The 20,232-nt window shown below is 38.3% G+C and overlaps 1 protein-coding gene across 1 annotated transcript; it reads right to left on the bottom strand.

Moving 5' to 3' along the window:
* Positions 1 to 16,136: 16,136 nt before the first annotated feature.
* Positions 16,137 to 17,708, bottom strand: LOC131428596 (thymus-specific serine protease-like). Its single transcript, XM_058592641.1, has 2 exons — positions 17,401 to 17,708; positions 16,137 to 17,344 (listed from the first exon to the last, which is right to left on the bottom strand). The coding sequence occupies exons 1-2, from the start codon at positions 17,706 to 17,708 to the stop codon at positions 16,246 to 16,248; spliced, it is 1,407 nt and encodes a 468-aa protein (XP_058448624.1). The 3' UTR covers positions 16,137 to 16,245.
* Positions 17,709 to 20,232: the final 2,524 nt, after the last annotated feature.

Here is a 20,232-nt window from a genome sequence, read left to right as displayed (position 1 = left end):
ATCCCTACTCACATCCAGTCCCCTGAACCATGCCTTTGTCGATATATTCGGAATAATTGAGTGCATCCACCGACCCAGATCATCTCTATCCCAAGAAGCTTGCCAGCTGGCAAGTGTTCTTTGGCGAGACGAGCTATAGAATTCGTTGAAAGCAATCGGTCGCTCATAAATTTCACCCTCAATAGCACCACGTTTGGCTAAAATATCGGCTCTTTCATTGCCAGGAATGGAGCAATGAGCCGGGACCCAGACTATAGTAATTAGATAATTATTGTTCAATATGTCGTTCAGGCACTGTTTTATTTTGCCCAGGAAAAACGGTTCAGTCTTGTCAGTCATGTTTGAGCGAATGGCTTCAATTGCACTCAGACTATCTGTGAAGAGGAAATAATGGTTTGGAGATAATGTGACGATTACACTCAAACTATAATGAACTGCTGCTAGCTCTGCTATATAAACAGATGCAGGTTCTTGAAGCCTAAATGAGGCCGAAACATTATTGTTGAACATACCAAACCCTGTCGCTTCTTCAATTCGCGATCCGTCCGTGTAAAACATTTTCTCAGAGTCAATATGCCTGAACTTACTTGAAAATATTTTTGTTATTTCCGTCGAGCGTAGGTGATCCGGGATTCCACGCACTTCGCGCTGCATGGATGTGTCGAAAAATAAAGTTGAGTCAGGGACATTTAGGAGGCTGACACGGATAGGAATATATCTTGAAGGGTTGATTTCCTGTGACATATGGTTAAAATATACTGTCATGAATTTTGTTTGAGATCGAAGCTCGACTAGTCGTTCGAAATTATTAATTACCATGGGATTCAGCACCTCACATCTTATTAGCAGGCGTGATGAAAGCTCCCAAAATCGATCTTTTAATGGAAGAACTCCCGCCAGAACTTCAAGACTCATTGTATGTGTTGAATGCATGCAGCCTAAGGCAATTCGCAAACAACGGTACTGAATTCGCTCAAGTTTGATAATATGAGAGTTTGCAGCGGAACGAAAACAAACGCATCCATATTCCATCACTGAAAGTATCGTTGTTTGATACAATTTTATTAGATCTTGCGGATGAGCACCCCACCAAGATCCTGTTATTGTTCGAAGAAAATTTACTCTTTGTTGGCATTTCGTTATCAGATACCTAATGTGTCCTCCCCACTTGCATTTGAAATCGAACCACACCCCGAGGTATTTAAAAGTTAAAACCTGTTGGATCATTCTTCCCATCATATGGAGCTGAAGCTGCGCGGGATCATGCTTTCTTGAAAAGACTACTAACTCTGTTTTCTCCGCAGAGAATTCGATACCAAGATGAACAGCCCAAACGGACAAGTTATCTAAGGTATCTTGCAATGGTTTATGCAGATCAATAGCTTTGGGTCCAGTAACTGAAACCACGCCATCATCTGCCAATTGTCTTAGTGTACATGGGGTTACAAGACAGCTGTCAATGTCATTCACGTAAAAATTATAAAGGAGCGGACTGAGGCATGAGCCTTGCGGTAGACCCATGTAGCTAATTCTGAATGTTGTCAAATCGCCATATGAAAAATGCATGCGTTTCTCTGACAAAAGGTTGTGCAAATAATTATTTATAACCGCTGGGAGTCCTTGTTGGTGGAGCTTGTCTGAAAGAACATCAATGGAAACTGAATCAAATGCTCCTTTAATGTCTAAAAATACAGATGCCATTTGTTGCTTTTGAGCGAAGGCAATTTGGATGTCAGACGAAAGTAATGCAAGGCAATCATTCGTCCCTTTATTTCTACGGAAGCCAAACTGAGTATCTGACAACAAACCGTTCGTCTCGACCCAAGTGTCGAGACGTCGTAGAATAATTTTTTCGAACAATTTTCTGATGCAGGACAACATCGCAATGGGTCTATATGAGTTGTGATTGGAAGCTGGTTTCCCCGGCTTTTGAATGGCGATAACTTTCACTTGTCTCCAGTCAGGTGGAACAATATTTTGCTCAAGAAACTTGTTGAACAATTCCAACAAACGTCTTTTTGCGAGGTCGGGCAGATTCTTCACCAAGTTGAATTTAATTCTGTCCAACCCAGGAGCGTTATTGTTACAAGACAAGAGTGCTATAGAAAATTCCATCATTGAAAATGGGTTATTAATAAAACCATTATTTGGAGGAGATTCCCTTATAATGCTCTGCGTAGGAACAGAATCTGGGCAAACTTTCCTAGCAAAGTCAAATATCCATCGGTTCGAGTATTCATCACTCTCATTGCCCACGTTACGATTCCTCATTCGTCTGGCCGTGTTCCAAAGAGTGCTCATTGAGGTTTCTCTTGACAAACCTTCGACAAAATGTCTCCAATAGCTACATTTTTTGGCTCGAAGTATGCTCTTGTACTTGGTTTCTAAAGCCATAAGTTTTTCAAAATTCTGAGGAGTTCCTCCTCCCCGTTTTAGAAACGTCTTGCAAGCATTTTGTTTTGCGAGTTTAGCCTCTGAGCACTCTTTGTCCCACCAGGGGTTGGGAGCCTTCTGTTAGTCGTTGGCCCAGGCAATGTTGCTCGAATATTAAAAATACAACGAATGTCTATGATCATCGCTCGCTTTCCTTCGCCTTTGTTCGATAATCGTTCTGGTATTCGGACTTGTCCGTATATTCGGGCGCGAACGAAGCAGACGCTGCTTCGTTACTTGCACGAATATCTATTCCTTGCAGTTGTTATTCGCATTGAACATACCCCCGAATGACTTAACGCGAATATCGAACGAATATTCATACAGCGATCATCGCCAAACCTTATTCGCGATGATCGTTCGTGCTGTCTTTGAAACATGCAAATTAAGATGTTTCCCCCCGCACTATTACCATAGTCTTATGTGTATGTGATGAACCATATTCCAGCATTCTCCCATTACTGCTATCGAACGAGATATGATGAATTTATTAGATGAAAAATGCTTCGCGAAGAATGGAAACCAACGATCTTCGCCGTGACGCTATTCGAATCAATTCGAAGAATAAAATAAATGAACGAATGATAAACGAATGTATAAAACGAACATGCACGATGTATACCAGCAGCGAAGAATGGATTAGTATATTCGGGTTCTCTACGATTATTGCTTATTCCTTTTGCACCCTTCTCTCTTTCGAGCAGTGAATAGTTCAACGTTGTTCGAGACTGGCATATTCGAAGGCAGTATAATCACAGCAAGGATGCGTGAATGAATTAGTTACACGAAGAATATTTGCAACATTGGGCCCAGGAAAGCGTTTAGTTTGGGATTGTTCTGCTGCCTCCAGAATCGAACGAATGAGGAAGTCATAATCTTCAAGTGAAGGGAGCTCTTCCATTGAATTCAAAATACTAGAGATACTACTTTGGTATTTAATCCAGTCGATATTTTTTGTCAAATCATATGGAATACTAGCTGAAGTAGCAATGCAATTGCTATTGCTAATTGAGATGATGATTGGTAAATGATCGCTACCGTGTAAATCAGGCAATATTTTCCAGGTGCAATCTAGTCGAATTGATGTTGAGCAAAGAGATAGATCTAATGCACTTGGGCGTGCAGGAGGTCTTGGGATCCGTGTCATGCTACCCATATTTAATACCGTCATGCTAAAATTGTCACAAATGTTTTGTATTAAAGATGATCTGCTATCATTGTAAACGGAACCCCACATCATTCCGTGCGAATTTAAATCCCCCAGAATCAATCGTGGAGCAGGAAGGGCTTCAACCATTTCATTAAGCTGTCGCTGTCCAACTTGTGCTTTTGGAGGAATATAAACCGAAGCTATGCAAATATCTTTGCCTTTAATGTTTATTTGGCAAGCAATAACTTCAATACTAGAAGACGTATAATGTTAAAATCATTAAAATTTAAAGCTATGTTTGAAGTAAGCCATGTTTCGCATAAAGCAAATACATCACATTTTTGGCTATGCAATAAAATTTTAAATGAATCAAATTTTGGCATGATACTTCGACAATTCCACTGCAGGACAGTGATTGTATCATTTGCGGCGGGTGATAAATTATCCATCAAAAGATACAAAACCTGAGACAATTGGCCATTGAGCTGATAACTGCTTCAAAAAATTTCTAGCTATTGGAAGGAATGCCATTATGAGGGTCTTTAAGGGTTCAGATATATTGAATGCTGAGAAAATCCATTCAACAATTTCCGAAAACTTCAGTAATCCTGTTGGTGGCTGTGAAATAGAGCCCGCAGGATTATTACCTTTTTCTGTGCTAGATCCTGGATTGGTTTGTGAATTTGACAAACCAGGAGGCACAGTCTTTGGTTTTGACTTTTTTTGTTTAACACGGGGATCTTTTTTTGAAGATGAAATTTTAGGTGTCTTTTTTGGTAATTTGGAAGAAGACTTCTTTCTCTTAACTGACCCTTGGGTAGTGATAAACGAATTACCTTCACTATTTTCGTCAGAGTCAGAGTCCTCTGGTTCCTCTAGATTTGGAAACCCGTTTTCGGTTTCCAAAGGAGGGACATCAATGACCGTTTTAAGCATTTCTGCATATGTGCGCTTAGACCGTGCTTTTAAAGAAAGCTTAATTTTGTCTTTGTGCACTTTAAATGCAGTGCATACTGAAATATCATCATGAGGACTATTCCCACAATAAATACATTTTTCAATTTCCTTGTTGCAATCATTATCTTTATGAGGCCCTTCACACTTAATACATTTTGGTTTATTACTACAGTAAGTAGCTGTGTGGCCGAATTTTTTGCAGTTCGTACAATTCATTACATTTGGAACAAAAAGCCGAACAGGGAGGCGAATTTTATCGACATAGACATGGGACGGCAACGCAGACCCGGCAAATGTCACTCGAAACGAGTCTGATGGGCGATAAACTTTTTTTTCCTCTTCATGAACTACTGAGTACAGTTGTTTGCACTCCAGTATTTTCACACCCTCAAGCATAGAGTTCTTGAAACGACCAACACCATGCTTGAGTAAATCATCTACCGAAAGACTCGCTTTGGTAACAACACCGTCAATTTCGACATCTTTGGAGGGTATGTAAACTTTATACTCTTTAATGAAATGTTCCGAAGAGACAATATCATTCGCGTGTTTCAAATTATTTACCACAACACGAATTTTATCGTTATTTACTTTTATGATCTCTTTGATTGAAGAGTATCGTGATGTCAAACCTTTATTAATTTGTAAAATGTTTAATGGCTTTGATATACGTCTAAAAAAGACTATCCAAGGCCCAGAAGAGCTCTCCTGATATTTTTTCGTTCGTGGGGGTATCGGATTCATGCTAGGATTTACGTCCATGGATTCATCCATCACATTAAAATTTTTAATCAAACTTTAAATAAAAAATGAAACCAACACTACACAGTACTCAATCAAAAGGAAAAGAAAAAACTTCTACCTTGAAATTGTTGTCTATCTCCGTTGCACTGCCGTGTAGATTCTCGTTGCTCTAGATGTTCTTGTTGGTTGCTGATTGTTGGATGTGATGCTACTGCTACCTGACATCCAGCACCACTCGATTTCCGATTTACTTTTGTCTTCGCCAGCTGCAACCAGCGCAGGTCACCGGTGTATACCTGCGTGTTGTATGGCAGTGGAAAGACCGAGTTGTCTTGTCTCCTTCTTCCTTGTGCTCCGCACCGATATGCTTCTGCACCGAAGTGCCTTCGCACCGGTGTGCCTTTGCACTCTCCTACTTCTGTGTGCCTTTGCACTCTTCTTCTTCGATGTGCCTTTGCACTCTCTTGCTCAGCACTTGTGGCTGTGTATTGTGGCCTGGGTAGAGCTTGGGAAACGCCCTTTGTTGTTTCCTTCACCAGCTTGGCCCAGCACTAGGGCTCTCTTATGCAGCACGACTATACGTTTTAACGGCTGCTGCCAACAGGTCTCTACCTGTAGTTAAACCGTTGTTGTATTTAACGCGTGTAAACTAACCAGCGTTTTTTTTTTTTTTTAAATAACTATTTATTGGAATATGAGTTAAAATTAAATTATTAAGATTTAAATTGGGTGTTCAGCCACAAGTGGTGACTTTTCAGCCCTGTTATATATATATATATATATGATTTGGTTATTACCATGAAGACATCATTTGCTTCCGCAATTCTGAGATTTTTGTGTAGGGAAAATTCTAAACCTACTTGTATTGTGTAATGGGGAAAAGGAACTTATATACTAACTTACTAACTAATACAGAGAGCGAATCGATTCAATTGAAGATTGCATCGATTTTTGTCGGAATTTGCTTATAATATTATGTGACATTACATCTAATGGTTCTATATTTGTGAGTCTGTGTAACTCATTTGTACTAAATCAGGGAGGACGCTTCAGAATCATTTTCAGAATTTTATTCTGAATCCTTTGAAGCGTTTTCTTCCTGGTGGAACAACAGCTTGACCAAATTGGTACCGCATAAAGCATGGCTGGTCTGAAAATTTGTTTATAAATTAACAATTTGTTTTTTAGACAGAGCTTAGAATTTCTGTTTATAAGAGGATATAAACATTTAATATATTTATTACACTTTGCCTGGATTCCTTCAATGTGATCCTTGAAAGTGAGTTTTTTGTCATACGTTAAACCTAAGTATTTAGCTTGATCAGACCATGTCAATTCCAAGCCATTCAATTTGAGAATGTGATTATTGTTTGGTTTAAGAAAAGAAGCTCTTGGCTTGTGAGGAAAGATAATTAATTGCGTTTTTGCTGCATTTGGTTTAATTTTCCATTTTGACAGATAATCACTGAAAATATTTAAACTTCTTTGTAGGCGACTGCAGATCACTCTTAGATTTCTGCCTGTGGCTAACAGACTTGTGTCGTCACAGAATAGCGATTTCTGACAACCAACGGGTAGATTTGGAAGATCAGAAGTGAAAATATTATACAAGATTGGAGCTACACTCGAACCCTGCGGAACACCGGCTCGTACGGGTAGCAATTCAGATTTACAATTCTGATAGCTAACCTGAAGAGTACGATCAGTTAAATAATTTTGAATCATTTTGATCAAATAAATAGGAAACTGGAAATCAGACATTTTTGCTATTAAACCTTTGTGCCAAACACTGTCGAATGCTTTTTCTATGTCTAGAAGAGCAACTCCAGTGGATAACCCAGAAGATTTATTTGATTTTATCATGTTCGTTACTCTGACAAGTTGATGAGTAGTTGAATGTTCATGACGAAATCCAAACTGCTCTGGTAAAAAAATTGAATTCTCATTTATATGAGTCATCATTCTTAACAAGATAATTTTTTCAAAAAGTTTACTGATAGAAGAAAGTAAGCTAATTGGGCGATAACTTGATGTTTCTGCTGGGTTTTTATCAGGTTTTAGGATAGGAATTACTTTAGCGTTTTTCCATCTTTTTGGGAAGTAAGCTAATGAAAAACACTTGTTGAAAATTTTAACCAGGAGTCTCAAGGCAACATCGGGAAGATTTTTAATAAGAATATTAAAAATTCCATCATTACCAGGAGCCTTCATGTTTTTGAGTTTCCTAATAATTGATTTAATTTCATCAAAATTCGTCTCAATAATGTCATCGTGTGATAACACTTGGGTTGAAATATGATCATACTTCAGTGAGACTTCATTTTCAATAGGACTCACAACGTTTAAATTAAAATTGTGGACACTCTCGAACTGCTGAGCTAGCTTTTGAGCTTTTTCACCATTTGTAAGAAGTATTTGATTTCCTTCCTTGAGAGCAGGAATTGGTTTCTGAGGTTTCTTAAGAACCTTAGAAAGTTTCCAGAAAGGTTTAGAATATGGTTTAATTTGTTCAACTTCTTTAGCGAAATTTTCATTTCGCAAAAGAGTAAATCTATGTTTAATTTCTTTTTGTAAATCCTTAACTATGTTTTTCATAGCAGGATCACGAGAACGTTGATATTGTCGTCGACGAACATTCTTCAACCGAATGAGCAGTTGAAGATTGTCATCGATGATAGGAGAATTTAATTTAGTTTGAGCTTTGGGAACTGAAAGATTTCTAGCTTCTATAATATAATGATTCAAATTATCAATTGCTGTGTCCATGTCCGCAGAATTTTCTAAAATAGTTTCATGATCCACATGATTTTCAATGTGAGATCTGTAATCCAACCAATTAGCTCTATGATAGTTGAAAATAGAACTAATTGGATTAATTATAGCTTCGTTGGAAAGTCTGAATGTTACTGGATGATGATCTGAGTCAAAGTCAGCATGTGTAATTGGTTCACTACAAATGTGACTTTGATCTGTTAGAACCAGATCAATTGTAGACGGGTTTTTCACGGAAGAGAAACAAGTAGGATTACTGGGATGAAGAACTGTGAAGTAACCAGCTGAGAGTTGATTATGCAGTATTTTACCATTACTGTTATTTTGCCTACAATTCCACTGGACATGCTTAGCATTTAAGTCCCCTATTACGAAAAATTTCGATCGATATCTTGTAAGTTTTTGCAAATCGCCTTTAAAGAACTTTAATTGTTCGCCGGTGCATTGGAATGGCAAATATGCTCCAGCGATGAAATAAATTCCATGAATGGTTTCAACTTCGATTCCCAAGCTTTCAATAACTTTAGTATTGAAAGAAGGTAAAATTCGATGTTTAATTTGCCGTTGGACAAAAATGGCAACTCCACCACCAATTCCAGTAAACCTGTCAAATCGATGAACCACATAATGTGGATTACTTTTCAATTTTACATTTGGTTTAAGAAAAGTTTCTGTCACAATGGCAATATGAATTTTGTGAACTTTGAGAAAATTATAAAATTCATCTTCACTCGATTTCAAAGATCGAGCATTCCAATTTAAAATATTCAAATAATTATTTAACATCACTGTTAAATTTTAAATTCATTATAATATTATTTGCAAATTTCCATCCGATTTGAAATGCTTCAAAAAGTGATGAAGTCGAATTCATTTGGATGATCATTTGAAAAAGTTGATCTTGTAGGTAGATCATTTTATTTTCAGTTATATCGCCTAAATCGACTTCATTTAAAGAAGCGAATGGCATTGAAGGAATATTTGTAGGTAGACTACCATTAGAAGAAGATGATTTGGCCGGTCTACCTATTAATAAATTGTTTTCGTTAGAAGAAGAACTGCAAGGCGGTCCTGTGTTTTGATTATTTACATTAGAAGAAATAGGAGATAGATTTCTACCTAATATACCAGCATAACTGACATTAGAAGAAGATGATGACGAGGTCGATCTACCTGTCAATAAATTGTTTTCGTTAGAAGACGAATTGGCAGGTGCCTTAGAAGAATTTTCAGGTATGTTCTGTAAATTTAAGGTCGTTGATTTGACTTGTTGTCTAAGCGAACGAGCGTTTAAAATTTTTTCCCTGACAGGACATTTCAAATAATTGGATTTATGATTTCCATTGCAATTTGAACATGAAAATTTATCAGTGGTTTCATTCATTGGACAAACGTCTTTCGAATGCGATTTACCACAATTCAAACACCGTATATCCATATGACAATTTTTGGTTCCATGGCCGAAGCCTTGGCAACGACGACATTGCGTTAAGTTTGCAATACGATTATGCCGTTTATAATGTTCCCAATGAATTTTAATGTGGAAAATGAAACGTACTTTTTCTAAAGTTTTCAAATTGTTTACATCACTTCGATTGAAGTGTATTAGGTAAAGTTCATGGGAAATTCCAGAGCGTGGTTTAGAAGTACCATTCACTCTTTTTTCATAAGTATTACTTGGGAAGGGGCAAAACCAAGCAATTCTTTTATTTCATTTTTAATTTCATCAATACTTTGATCATTTGATAATCCTTTCAAGACAGCCTTGAAGGGTCTGTCTGATTTTATATCATATGAATAAAATTTATGAAGTTTTTCGGACAAATATCGAATAAGACGTTCGTAATCTTCCAATCCATCCACCAAGACTCGACATTCTCCTCTTCGTCCGATTTGAAATGAGACTTTTACTTCCGGGAGAAAAGTAGAAAGCTCAGTACGGAATGCTTTGAAGTCGGAAATCATCACCGTCACTGGTGGCATAGATTGTTGTTTCTTCCCAGAACGACAAGCGTCCATTTTGGGAATTTTTGAAGAATTTTCTTCTATGTCGCTACAATCGGATTCAGGAAGAATCTCGTAAATATTGTTAGACGGCATAGGATCAACGGAAGGGAAATCCGTCCGTTGTCTTTTATTTTTACATTCAGATTCTATAAGATCGTGAATGTTATTAGAAAAATGTTGAATAACGGATTGTGATTTATTCCGTATTGAATTATTTTTAGCCTTAGGCTTGTTGCCTTTCCGGTTGGACGCAGGCATTTTTGAAATTAATGAAATTTTAAATTAAATTAACTAGGCTAAATTAGTCTTCGATTAGACTCCTAGCTAGCCTTAAAAAAGGCTGATTAATTTCTTAGTCACTCTAATATCACTCTTTGTATCACTTAGTCACTCTAATATCACTCTTTGTATCACTTAGTCACTTAGTTAGTGATTCAGGTAGCCTTGAAAAAGACTGAAGCCTTGAATCAATGAAACTCTAGGTAGCCAGAAAAAATTCCAGGAGCCAAGAGCTATACGCGTGCGGTGCGAACGACTGTTCAACACCGACTGAACTAACCAGCGTTGTTAAACTGTACGCTTCTATACACAACCTTCTCGGTTGAACGGCTATTACTGAATGCAAAAAAAAAAAAAAAACACTTATATTGCCAAAAAAACAAATTTTATTCATTTACTTTAAGAACAATACAATCATTCCAACGCCTCTCTGCTATGTAGTAGATTGTTTTCCTTTCTCAAGATCAGAGCTAATAAAAATCATTTTCATTGACTTAAAATAGACGAAAATGACGAGAAACTAATGTCACACTCAGCTTCGCTTGCAAACTATGAGAACGAATTCCAGTTAATGACATAAGCGGAACAGTAGTTTCAAAATTTTGTTCTTTCCTTCATTTGCCCTTTCAGACATATGTGGTTTTCAGTGAAAACCCCATATTTTGCAGTGTCGATATTCAACCGAAGCTTTGAGAATCGAAAATCACAGAAAAAGGTTTCACAATGACTTTTACCTGTTGGAGCTCGAATCTGTAGTAGTTTTGGTTTCCAAAGATGTTCGGGGGTGTAATTACTTCGATTTGTCATATTTTAGTTACTCTTCAATACATCAATGAAACAATGAGGATTGAAATTCTGCTGATGCTTCCGGGAGACGTTAGTTTGCGTTCGTCATAGAGGAAAGAGTGACGGTGGCAATTATACTCTCTCTTTTTTTCAATAAGAAACAAAAATGCTTCGTCTCTCTTCGGTTGTTCTGGTGTCGGTCAGTTGCGAATGAGACAGTAAAATGTTGAAAACGAGGCTGTTGGATTGGATTCCGATTCCAGAGTGAATTGATGGATCCATGTTTCTTCCATTGTCGCATATCAATGCCAAAAATCTGATTTATTACTTGTAATCATGGCCAAACACCGCTATGAATCATTAAAATGTTGTTGTTTTTGATCAACTAAGAGTCAACGCTTTGGAAAGTGCTTTCTCGTGGTCAAATGTTTATGTATAATTGTTAACACACCGCCTTCTGATATTTTTACAGCTTCAGCTATCTCACGCAATTTAAATTTACGATTAGATATAATCAAATTGTGGATTTTTTCGATGTTTTCTGTGCACCATAATCGGTGTCTGCACGACAACGTCTAAACTCAGCAAACCAAGAACATTGGCTCTTTTCGATGGAGCCAAGTCCGAATAACCCTTTTGAAGCCGTTGAAGGCGTATATATCTGCAATCAGTTATGTTTCCTGATCTTTTATTTGTATTTCCCACAAAAATACTAAATACAGTCTCAATCCATATTAGAAATCATCTTTTTTATTGGCATCTAATCAGCATTTAAATGTATATCAATAAATTAATTAATGTGAATGATAAACTCAAATATAATAAATAAATTCTCCAATCTCCACATAAAACTCATTGCGCGCCAAACGATCTAGTTTTCTTTTCTTCAACGGCCTGAGCATCTCGTAGATCCAGCAAGCATTTATGACTTTTTTCAGTGTAAAAACTCATTTTCATACGAATTTCATTCAACTTTACGAAGTCTCCCAACTTTTCCGGAAGAAACTGAATAAACAAAAAAAAACTTAATACACAAAAAGGAGCATTTCAAACCTGTTTCACGCCTTTCAGATCCAACTTCAAAAAGTTGCATAGCAAATACTAATTGTTGATTGATTTGAAAAGATTTATTTTCAATTTTGGGACAAGCATTTTTTTTTAATTATAAAGATTTTTTAAGTTCCGACTCATATGCGCTTAAGCTTTAAAGCTTGTCATCTTCTTCCTTGGAGGAGAGGCGTTTTTATCGCTATGAATTTTGTCAACATTGACATGAAGCCATCTGATTGTCATAGGTAACAAGTGGTTTGCACGAAACCTTTGTACCTTGGCCTTCTTCCAGCACATGCGTGATAAACGTAATTTAAGGGGTGTATCGAAAATAAGCTACCCACAAATTTTCTTTCAAATGATGATAAAAAACGATATTTTATTCAAACTAAAAATTGATCTTGTATTGTACGAGGGTAAACTTGAGCATAATGAAAACCGGATGAAATTTAAGTTATTCCTTCACGAATTTTCGAACTTTTGATCGAACTCTCTTCATCAAGTTCCGGACAAGCGTTGCATCGCATTTTATGGACGCTTGAGCCCAAATTTTTTTGAACTCCTGCATGTTCCCAGCTGCCTTACCAGTCCTCTTGAAGACCCTCTTCACGATTGCTCAGTAACCTTCGATGGGTCGAAGCTGAGGGCAATTTGGTGGATTGATATTTTTCTCAGTGAAATTTATACCCTTTTCCGCAAGCCAATTGACAATGGATTTGGCACAGTGAGCCGACGCTTAATCCGGCCAAAACAGTGGAGGTGTACTATGCTTCTTACATAAAGGCAGCAATCTTTATTGGAGACAGTCAGATCGATTGATTTCTGCATTTATAGTTCCGGTAGTGTAGAAAATGGTTGACTTCAAACCACAGAAACATATTGCTTGCCATACCAGTACCTTTCGACCGAATTTCTCCACTTGATCAACCTGTCCGTATCGCTCACATCCTCCCCAACGAGGACAGTAAAGTATTGTGGAGCTGTAAGGGTTTTTAAGTCCTCCTTTACATAAGTCTCATCTACCATCAAAACGCGTGCATCCGGACATTGCAAAAGACACGAATAAATTTTCCGGGCCCTTGTTGCTGCTCGCTTCTTCTGTTCTACACTTTATTTCGAGATTTTCTGCTTCTTGTAGGTCTTCAGGTGATTTCGCCTCTTGATACGCTGGATCATTCCGACACTCGTTCCTGCTTTTTTGACCAAATCACGTATTGACATTGATTTGTTCTTCATGATTAGAGATACCACTTTCTGGTCCAGTGTCGGGTTGGAAGAACCGGGTTTTCTGCCTCGTCCTGGTAGCTCATCCAATGAATAGTGTTCCCCAAACTTATTAATGATGGTTTTAACACTGGAATGATGAATTCCAAACCGCTTCGCCAATTTTCGCATAGTAATACCTTTCTTACTTAGCCATTTGTCCAGAACCTTAATTTCACTTCCTTTTCAATACGCGACATTTTGAAAACGCAGAATTTCAACAGCACAAACAAGTAAACAAATTAAAGCTGACAGCCAAACGCACAGCATGCTGTGATCTGAACATAAAAAACCATCACAAATACATGCGTACAGCACAAATGTATGTGGATAGCTTATTTTCGATACACTCCTAGAATACAAGGGAAAAAGTCCGTCTACATTGCCTTTTCGATGGAATGGATATCTTCGTACTGGGACATAGTTTTGCGAATATAAGGATCGGAGACGCTTGACGGTAGATCATGCACACGCATTTTTATAGTACTACACAGATAAAAATATTTGTGAATTTACATCCATTTTCATGTACATATTTGGAGCAGGCAATTAAACATAGAGTTACTTTAAAATTCTGTGGGTTTCAATATAGTAATTTAATCGCAAAAGTAAGCGTCAATTGAAAGATACAATTCTATTTATTGAAAATGTCATGCAATCCAATTTAATTTCGCATCGATGATGGTTTTCAATCAAAGTTTCGACTCAAGCCATGTCTGTTCCATGTGACTATTGATTTACACATCGTGTAAATTTCATTATTTCTTTCTGTGTAACTTCCATATGTGGTACTTGATGTTTTCATGTTCCACATGGTGCACATTGTTATTGTCTTTAGCGAATTGAATTGCATCCAATTCTCTATAATACTGGATGTAAACAACATTATTTCACTATCATTATTTGTTAGTACACGTTCAATATCAAGATTCTTTTGCTTCTTAAGCAAACCCTCAAGTTCTCGAATTGAAGGCCGAATTTTGCACTGTCTGAAGTTAACAACAATTGTATTCTTCCGTACTTGGTTGCGGTGGCTTTTGTTCATTTGGTTCACTCATTTAGAGGTCGTTCTATTGTTCACTACACAACACTGTAGGGGTAGATAGGGTAAAATGCACCCCCTAAGGAAATGTAGCTATATCTTAACTATAGAGAATAACACGGAAGAGTTTCATGCTTGACTATCTTCCGTAATCATTATTTCTCTAAATTACGTACAAATACTCGCTGAATACATTGAAAAATACATGAAATATCTTATTTTCTAAAACCCTTAAAAAATGTCTATTAAAATATATGCGGGGCATGACGCCCGATCGTGGAAAACATGAAAAATATACATTTTAAATTACGCGAAGTGACGATTATCTGAACATAGAGGCAGGATGATCTTGAACAACGGGTAAAAATTCATAAAAACAACGGAATAAAGTTCATGACAACCACGGGGCAATATTATTTAAAAAAAAACTTTAGACTTTTCGTTGACGAAATATTTGTCAGGTGGAAGATTGTTCACTATTATTCATTAAATTGATAACTTACGGATAATCTTTGTAAGCGAATTCGTGAGCATTTTGCCTCACACAATTCGGGTTGTTTTGCCCCCAAAAATATGAGACGATAAATTTGACGATTTTTCTAGAAAATTGCAAATACATCGTCTGTATTGGAACTAATTTTAGAAACCCGAATGATTGGCAAAGAAGTTCACTGGTTACAAAATTAAAATCGTCTTCCTCACCCTAGAAAATTACTATGGAACGAACATCGAAAATTACTTATAACAGAGACATAAATGGGTTTTTAAAAGTTTTCCAAATGTGATTGAACCATCGCTACCAAAATTGAATAGTAATCTGTTCCTATGGCGGACTTTCAGTTTCATTACAATTTCAATGAAAAAAAAAATGGTAACTTTTGAGAAAAGCAAAAGGTGCATTATGCCTCGGGGGTACGTTTTACCCCATCTTCCGCTACTTGGTTTCTGCAGCTCCGAACGTAAGCGGTTCTGTTTCATCGACTGACTTGGGTGAGATGTGAAAGCGAACTGTGAATAAATAAAATGTTTTTCGTGAAGTAGGTTTTTAAACTTTCTTGAACTTTGAATGAAGAAGAAGTGTCCGCTTGGCGGTAATATGACATTAAAAAGGTTTTCAGTAGGCTTTTGTGGAGTTTTCAGTTTCAATGCCAGATTTATGATGTAGCACTCAATACTGCTGTTTAAGTATTTAATAAAATTAAAAATCTTACTTGGGATAACCTTACAGAAAAATAGTTTAATGTCAGTTCGTCCTTATGGTGTTGGCTGAGAAGTTTATGGGATCGAATATTTTTTAATTCGTCTCGGGCGCCAGAAACGCTCACTACGGCTCTGGTATGGGTACCGATTTGTGCCATCACTATTTTCTTTAGTTCACTGTTAACGCCATCTAACGGTTCAACATAAACTGCATAAGCAGAAAAAGCATTAAATTTACGACTGCCTAGCGGTTTATGTTCTACTCGGGCAGTGGAGTTTGATAAACGTGATATTCGTACTGTAAAACTTCATTTAAAAACTGTTGGCACTTAGGTTTTTTAGCTGAGGGATTTCTTTGCATGAGTACATGAAATTTATTGAAAAACTATTCATACTAATTTTGTTGTATTTTCTTCTAATAACTTTTCGTTATGGCGATACTGTTTGCTGCACCGTAAATCAAAACTCTAATAAAAATAAAATTCATTGGTTTGACATATCCAAACATACTTCGATTGTCTACCTCAAAAACAATCTCAACTAACTATCTCTATCTTATTGTCTATGCTTCCCCGTGTATGGGTTCGAAATCCTTAAATATCCAAGTGTCAATGAGTGTCCTAGTCAATTCCTTGGCGGCGATCAATTTGGGCGAATCCAATTCTTCGTCGATTGAACCCAGATCCGGAGCGAAGAACGTATCCGGGATAATCGTGGCGACGGCACTGTCGGAAATATCTTCAAGAATACCCGATCCAATCAACGGATCTAAACCTCCGTGCGTGAAGTGAGCATTTTCGATGCGAGGTCGGCGACCACCGAACCGAACGTTTGTACTTCGGATATTACTTTCAATGACACCTACATTAATCCAGTCACCGAAAACCTCACGGCATACTTCCACATAGAAATCAATCGTGATTTGACTTCCGAAGGGTTGGTACCGAGAATCGGACGTTGGGAAGATTCCACCGGTGGTGCACTGAATGTACAGCCGTTGGCGATTTCCGTTCTGTAGCTGATCCGTGTTGAAGTCAGTATCCAAAAATGGCGCCAAGAAGTCGTTGAAGCTAAGTTTGACACATTCTTCGAATTGGTGTTCACGGGCGAACCATACATTCAAAGCGTGCAGGCTATTATCGGTATTACTACCTTCGATTTGTTCGCACATATTTGTAGTGGATGCGGTATTTCGCAAATGTAAAATTTCTCTCTGGATATCGATTTGAAGACCCAACAGGAAAGCAGTTGTTTCCAAGGGATTCGCGGTATCAAGAGGTTCACACAGATGGAACAGCTCCGTCAAAACATCGCCTTGGCCAAGAGCAATAAGATTTTGCGCAACGAGAAAACCACTGAAAATGGTGTTGTAGCAATCGCGACTTCCGTGAGTTCCAATATTTTCTCCAAGTACTTCGAAGAAGGAAGGAAACGTTAGACTAGCTTCGGCAGGTCCACTGGACACCCACACTCCGTTGCTCAGATTAGGATACGACTGGTGGAAATAGTTGGCCACGGTTCCGCCATGTCCGTATCCTAACAGAACTACTTTTGCTCTTGGATTTCCGACAACGGTCGTTTTCAGATAACTAATCCATTCTGCCAAATCTGCCAGCACTTGATCGACGGTTAGGAAATCCATATTCTCCGTTGTTGCATCACTGAGAGCGTAAAGTTGTCATTAAGTAATTGCGGCGTTAGAATTAATGGCACTTACGAAACTGGAAGACTGTGTCCAAAATAACGATGCTCGTTGGCGAACAAGTATGCTCCTTCCAAGTAGGCAACATCGTAGAACAATCCTTCGGTCAGATACCGTAAATCGATGGCCGTGTCTCCACCAACAATGACGAATATCGGTCCATTTCGGTATGCGTGCTCATCATTGGCGTAGTATCGCATCAAGAAGGTATACTGGTTTCGTGGGTTGAAATGATCCACACGAGTTTCGAACCAACCTTCACGAACCATTCCACTAGACACGGCTAGTAACCCAGCTAGCAGGAACAGTACCTTGTAGTTCATGTTTAAAATTCTGAAATTTGGAAACTCTACACGGAAATACCGGCGACTTTTCGCTACACTTTCTCGGTACGTACGAAACAGAGATGGATTGCCCACAATAACCTTTTATAGCCAAACACCTGGAACTCGTAGTGATACTAGTAATTCCAAACGGATACCAGTCATTAGATTATTAGTGAAGCTCTGATTAGATTTACTAACTGATATGATCGTAAATTTGTTGAATGAACAATTTGTTTCGATACACGTGCCTACCCATCGTTTCCGAAAAATGGCTTCCATTGTTTCTGTCACTCTTCCTCACTGGCACCGCAGTACGTCCCTCAGCAGGTGGCGCCATACGGTTAAGATAAGGACTTTATTCGGCTTATCTTGCATCAGATAACTGCAGCAATACCAACAGTTCTTCCACCATCAGTGACCAATTTCGCCTTTTTTAAATCTTCGACTACAGATTGCATATATTCTGCAGGTTGTAACAACCTTGCCTGTATAAGCTTTTGAATTTACTATTGTTTTTCTTGTTTATGTAGTAGCAGTTAGTCAGTGACTAACCACTCGCACACAGGGTGTAAAAGTGAGATCCACAGTTTTGCCTTCAGTTTTGGATCACAGTGCATCGGGTAGAAGGTTTTTTTTTAAAAAGAATTCTATGTCATTTTCGCTTGATGCCGACCCTAACGCAATTCTCGTCCTCACTGCTGTCGAACTGTTTAGTTGAGGCTAGTTTCGAACTGAGTTTCATCGTTAATGAACTGAAATTCGAACCAGATCCGAGCCTGATGACAATTGTTTGATTGTTGAGACTAATTTGAGTCAGTTTCACTTTTTCCAAGTCAAAACGATATTATATAAGGTTAGCTCACTCCACCATCAATGTCAACTTTCCTCTCTGAGCAGCCAGATAGCCGTGTGGTGTCGGTAGCGGTTTCCCAACCGGCTAAGAATAAAGCTACGGCGCACCTGTACCGGTGGTATAAGTCCACCAAACAGGTAAACCGTGTGGCATCCGGTGGAATTATTTTTTACCAAGAATTGATCCACTGGTTTCCTGTTCCATGTCGTAAAAGGCCACAAAAATAGGAACTCCTAAGTCAAGCTGTATTTCCGTGCCGATGACTGAATGGATCCAGGAGGTTAAACAATGCAGTCGTGAACGGAATATCTTGGGGTTTTCCCTTACTGTGTTAAGCGAAGCTCTGGCACAGTAGACGACTTCTTTCTTCGCAACTAGTGGGATTTAAACGATTAAAACATTTAAAAAATCCTTACATGGTTCGCTATAGGCGATTATAAGCCAATATATTTAGTTTCTTAAAGTTGTTGTACGATAAGTGCTGGAGATGGAGTGTTCATTACTCTAATTGATAATGGTTAGAGTAGCACAAATCAATCTCCAGCATAAACGTACAGCAACTATGAATCTATCCAGACTTCTGCAAGAAGGTAAAGCTTCTATAGCTTTGGTTCAAGAGCCATATTTCCAAAAGAAAATATGGTTCTTGAACGTTGGAAAATAGTTAAACCCAGTCTTTGTTGCCTTCAACAAGACCGGTATGACTAGTCCACGTGAAATGCCTCGAGCATGCATACTTGCAAATAGTGCTCTCGATGTTTCTCTCATATCGGAGCTCACAACTCGGGACATTTGTGCTGTCACAGTTGGTATGACAATTGATGGCATAGACAGGAAATATGTCTATTGTTCGGCATATTTACCGCATAACCAACCTTCGCCAAGCGATGACTTCAAAAAGGTTGTATCATACTGCTGCAAAAGTGACGTAACTCTCTGCTCTGATAGAATTGCGCATGAGTTGGTGAATTGGCTCGTCTCCGATGAGCTCGACCCTTCGTTTTCTAATCATAAGTACATCTTCTTTGATCATTCAAACGTTAAATTTGTCATTATCACATATCGTAATCCCAAATCTACAAACTGGGACCTCTATGAAGAGTGCTTGACAATTGAAACCCCAATTGTTTTGGAAAATGTTGTCGACGAGACAAACTCACTCATAGTTGCAGCATATCAAGAGACTTGTCCACTTCGGATTGTGCGAGCTACTAGAGGAACTCCTTGGTGGAATGCTGAACTTGCTAGACTAAGGAAACTATGCAGAAGAGCTTGGAACCACCGACGCAGAGATGGGTCGGAGGCATTCGTGTCGGCTCGAAGGGCTTACAAAAATGCTCTTCGATCGTCTGAGCGAAGTGGTTGGAAAAGCCTCTGCACAAATGTCTCTAGTCTCAACGAGGCTAGCAGATTAAATAAGTTACTTTCGAAGTCCAAGGACTTTAATGTCAGTTTCTTAAGAACTTCAGATGGTGAACACTTGTCTGATGAAGGTGATGTACTTCACTATCTTTTTAACACTCACTTTCCAGGATGTATGGATCCATCACCGACAGCTCTTCCCGAGACTTTTTCAGGTAGTTACGATTCTTGGGCCCTTGCTCGAAGCGTTGTGACGATTGAATCGGTCAAATGGGCAGTTGAGAGTTTTGCTCCGTGCAAGTCTCC

The sequence above is a fragment of the Malaya genurostris genome, chromosome 2 (assembly GCF_030247185.1).
Source record: "Malaya genurostris strain Urasoe2022 chromosome 2, Malgen_1.1, whole genome shotgun sequence".
Taxonomy (NCBI): domain Eukaryota; kingdom Metazoa; phylum Arthropoda; class Insecta; order Diptera; family Culicidae; genus Malaya; species Malaya genurostris.
The sequence above is the reverse complement of the archived record's forward strand: the minus strand, read 5'-3'. Positions and strand labels throughout refer to the sequence as shown.

Excerpts from the sequence above, each read along its gene's own strand:
- LOC131428596 (XM_058592641.1), bottom strand. The coding sequence starts at position 17,708 with ATGAACTACAAGGTACTGTTCCTGCTAGCTGGGTTACTAGCCGTGTCT. Across the intron at positions 17,345-17,400 it reads GGACACAGTCTTCCAGTTTC|TGATGCAACAACGGAGAATA; the intron begins GTAAGTGCCATT and ends TTACGCTCTCAG.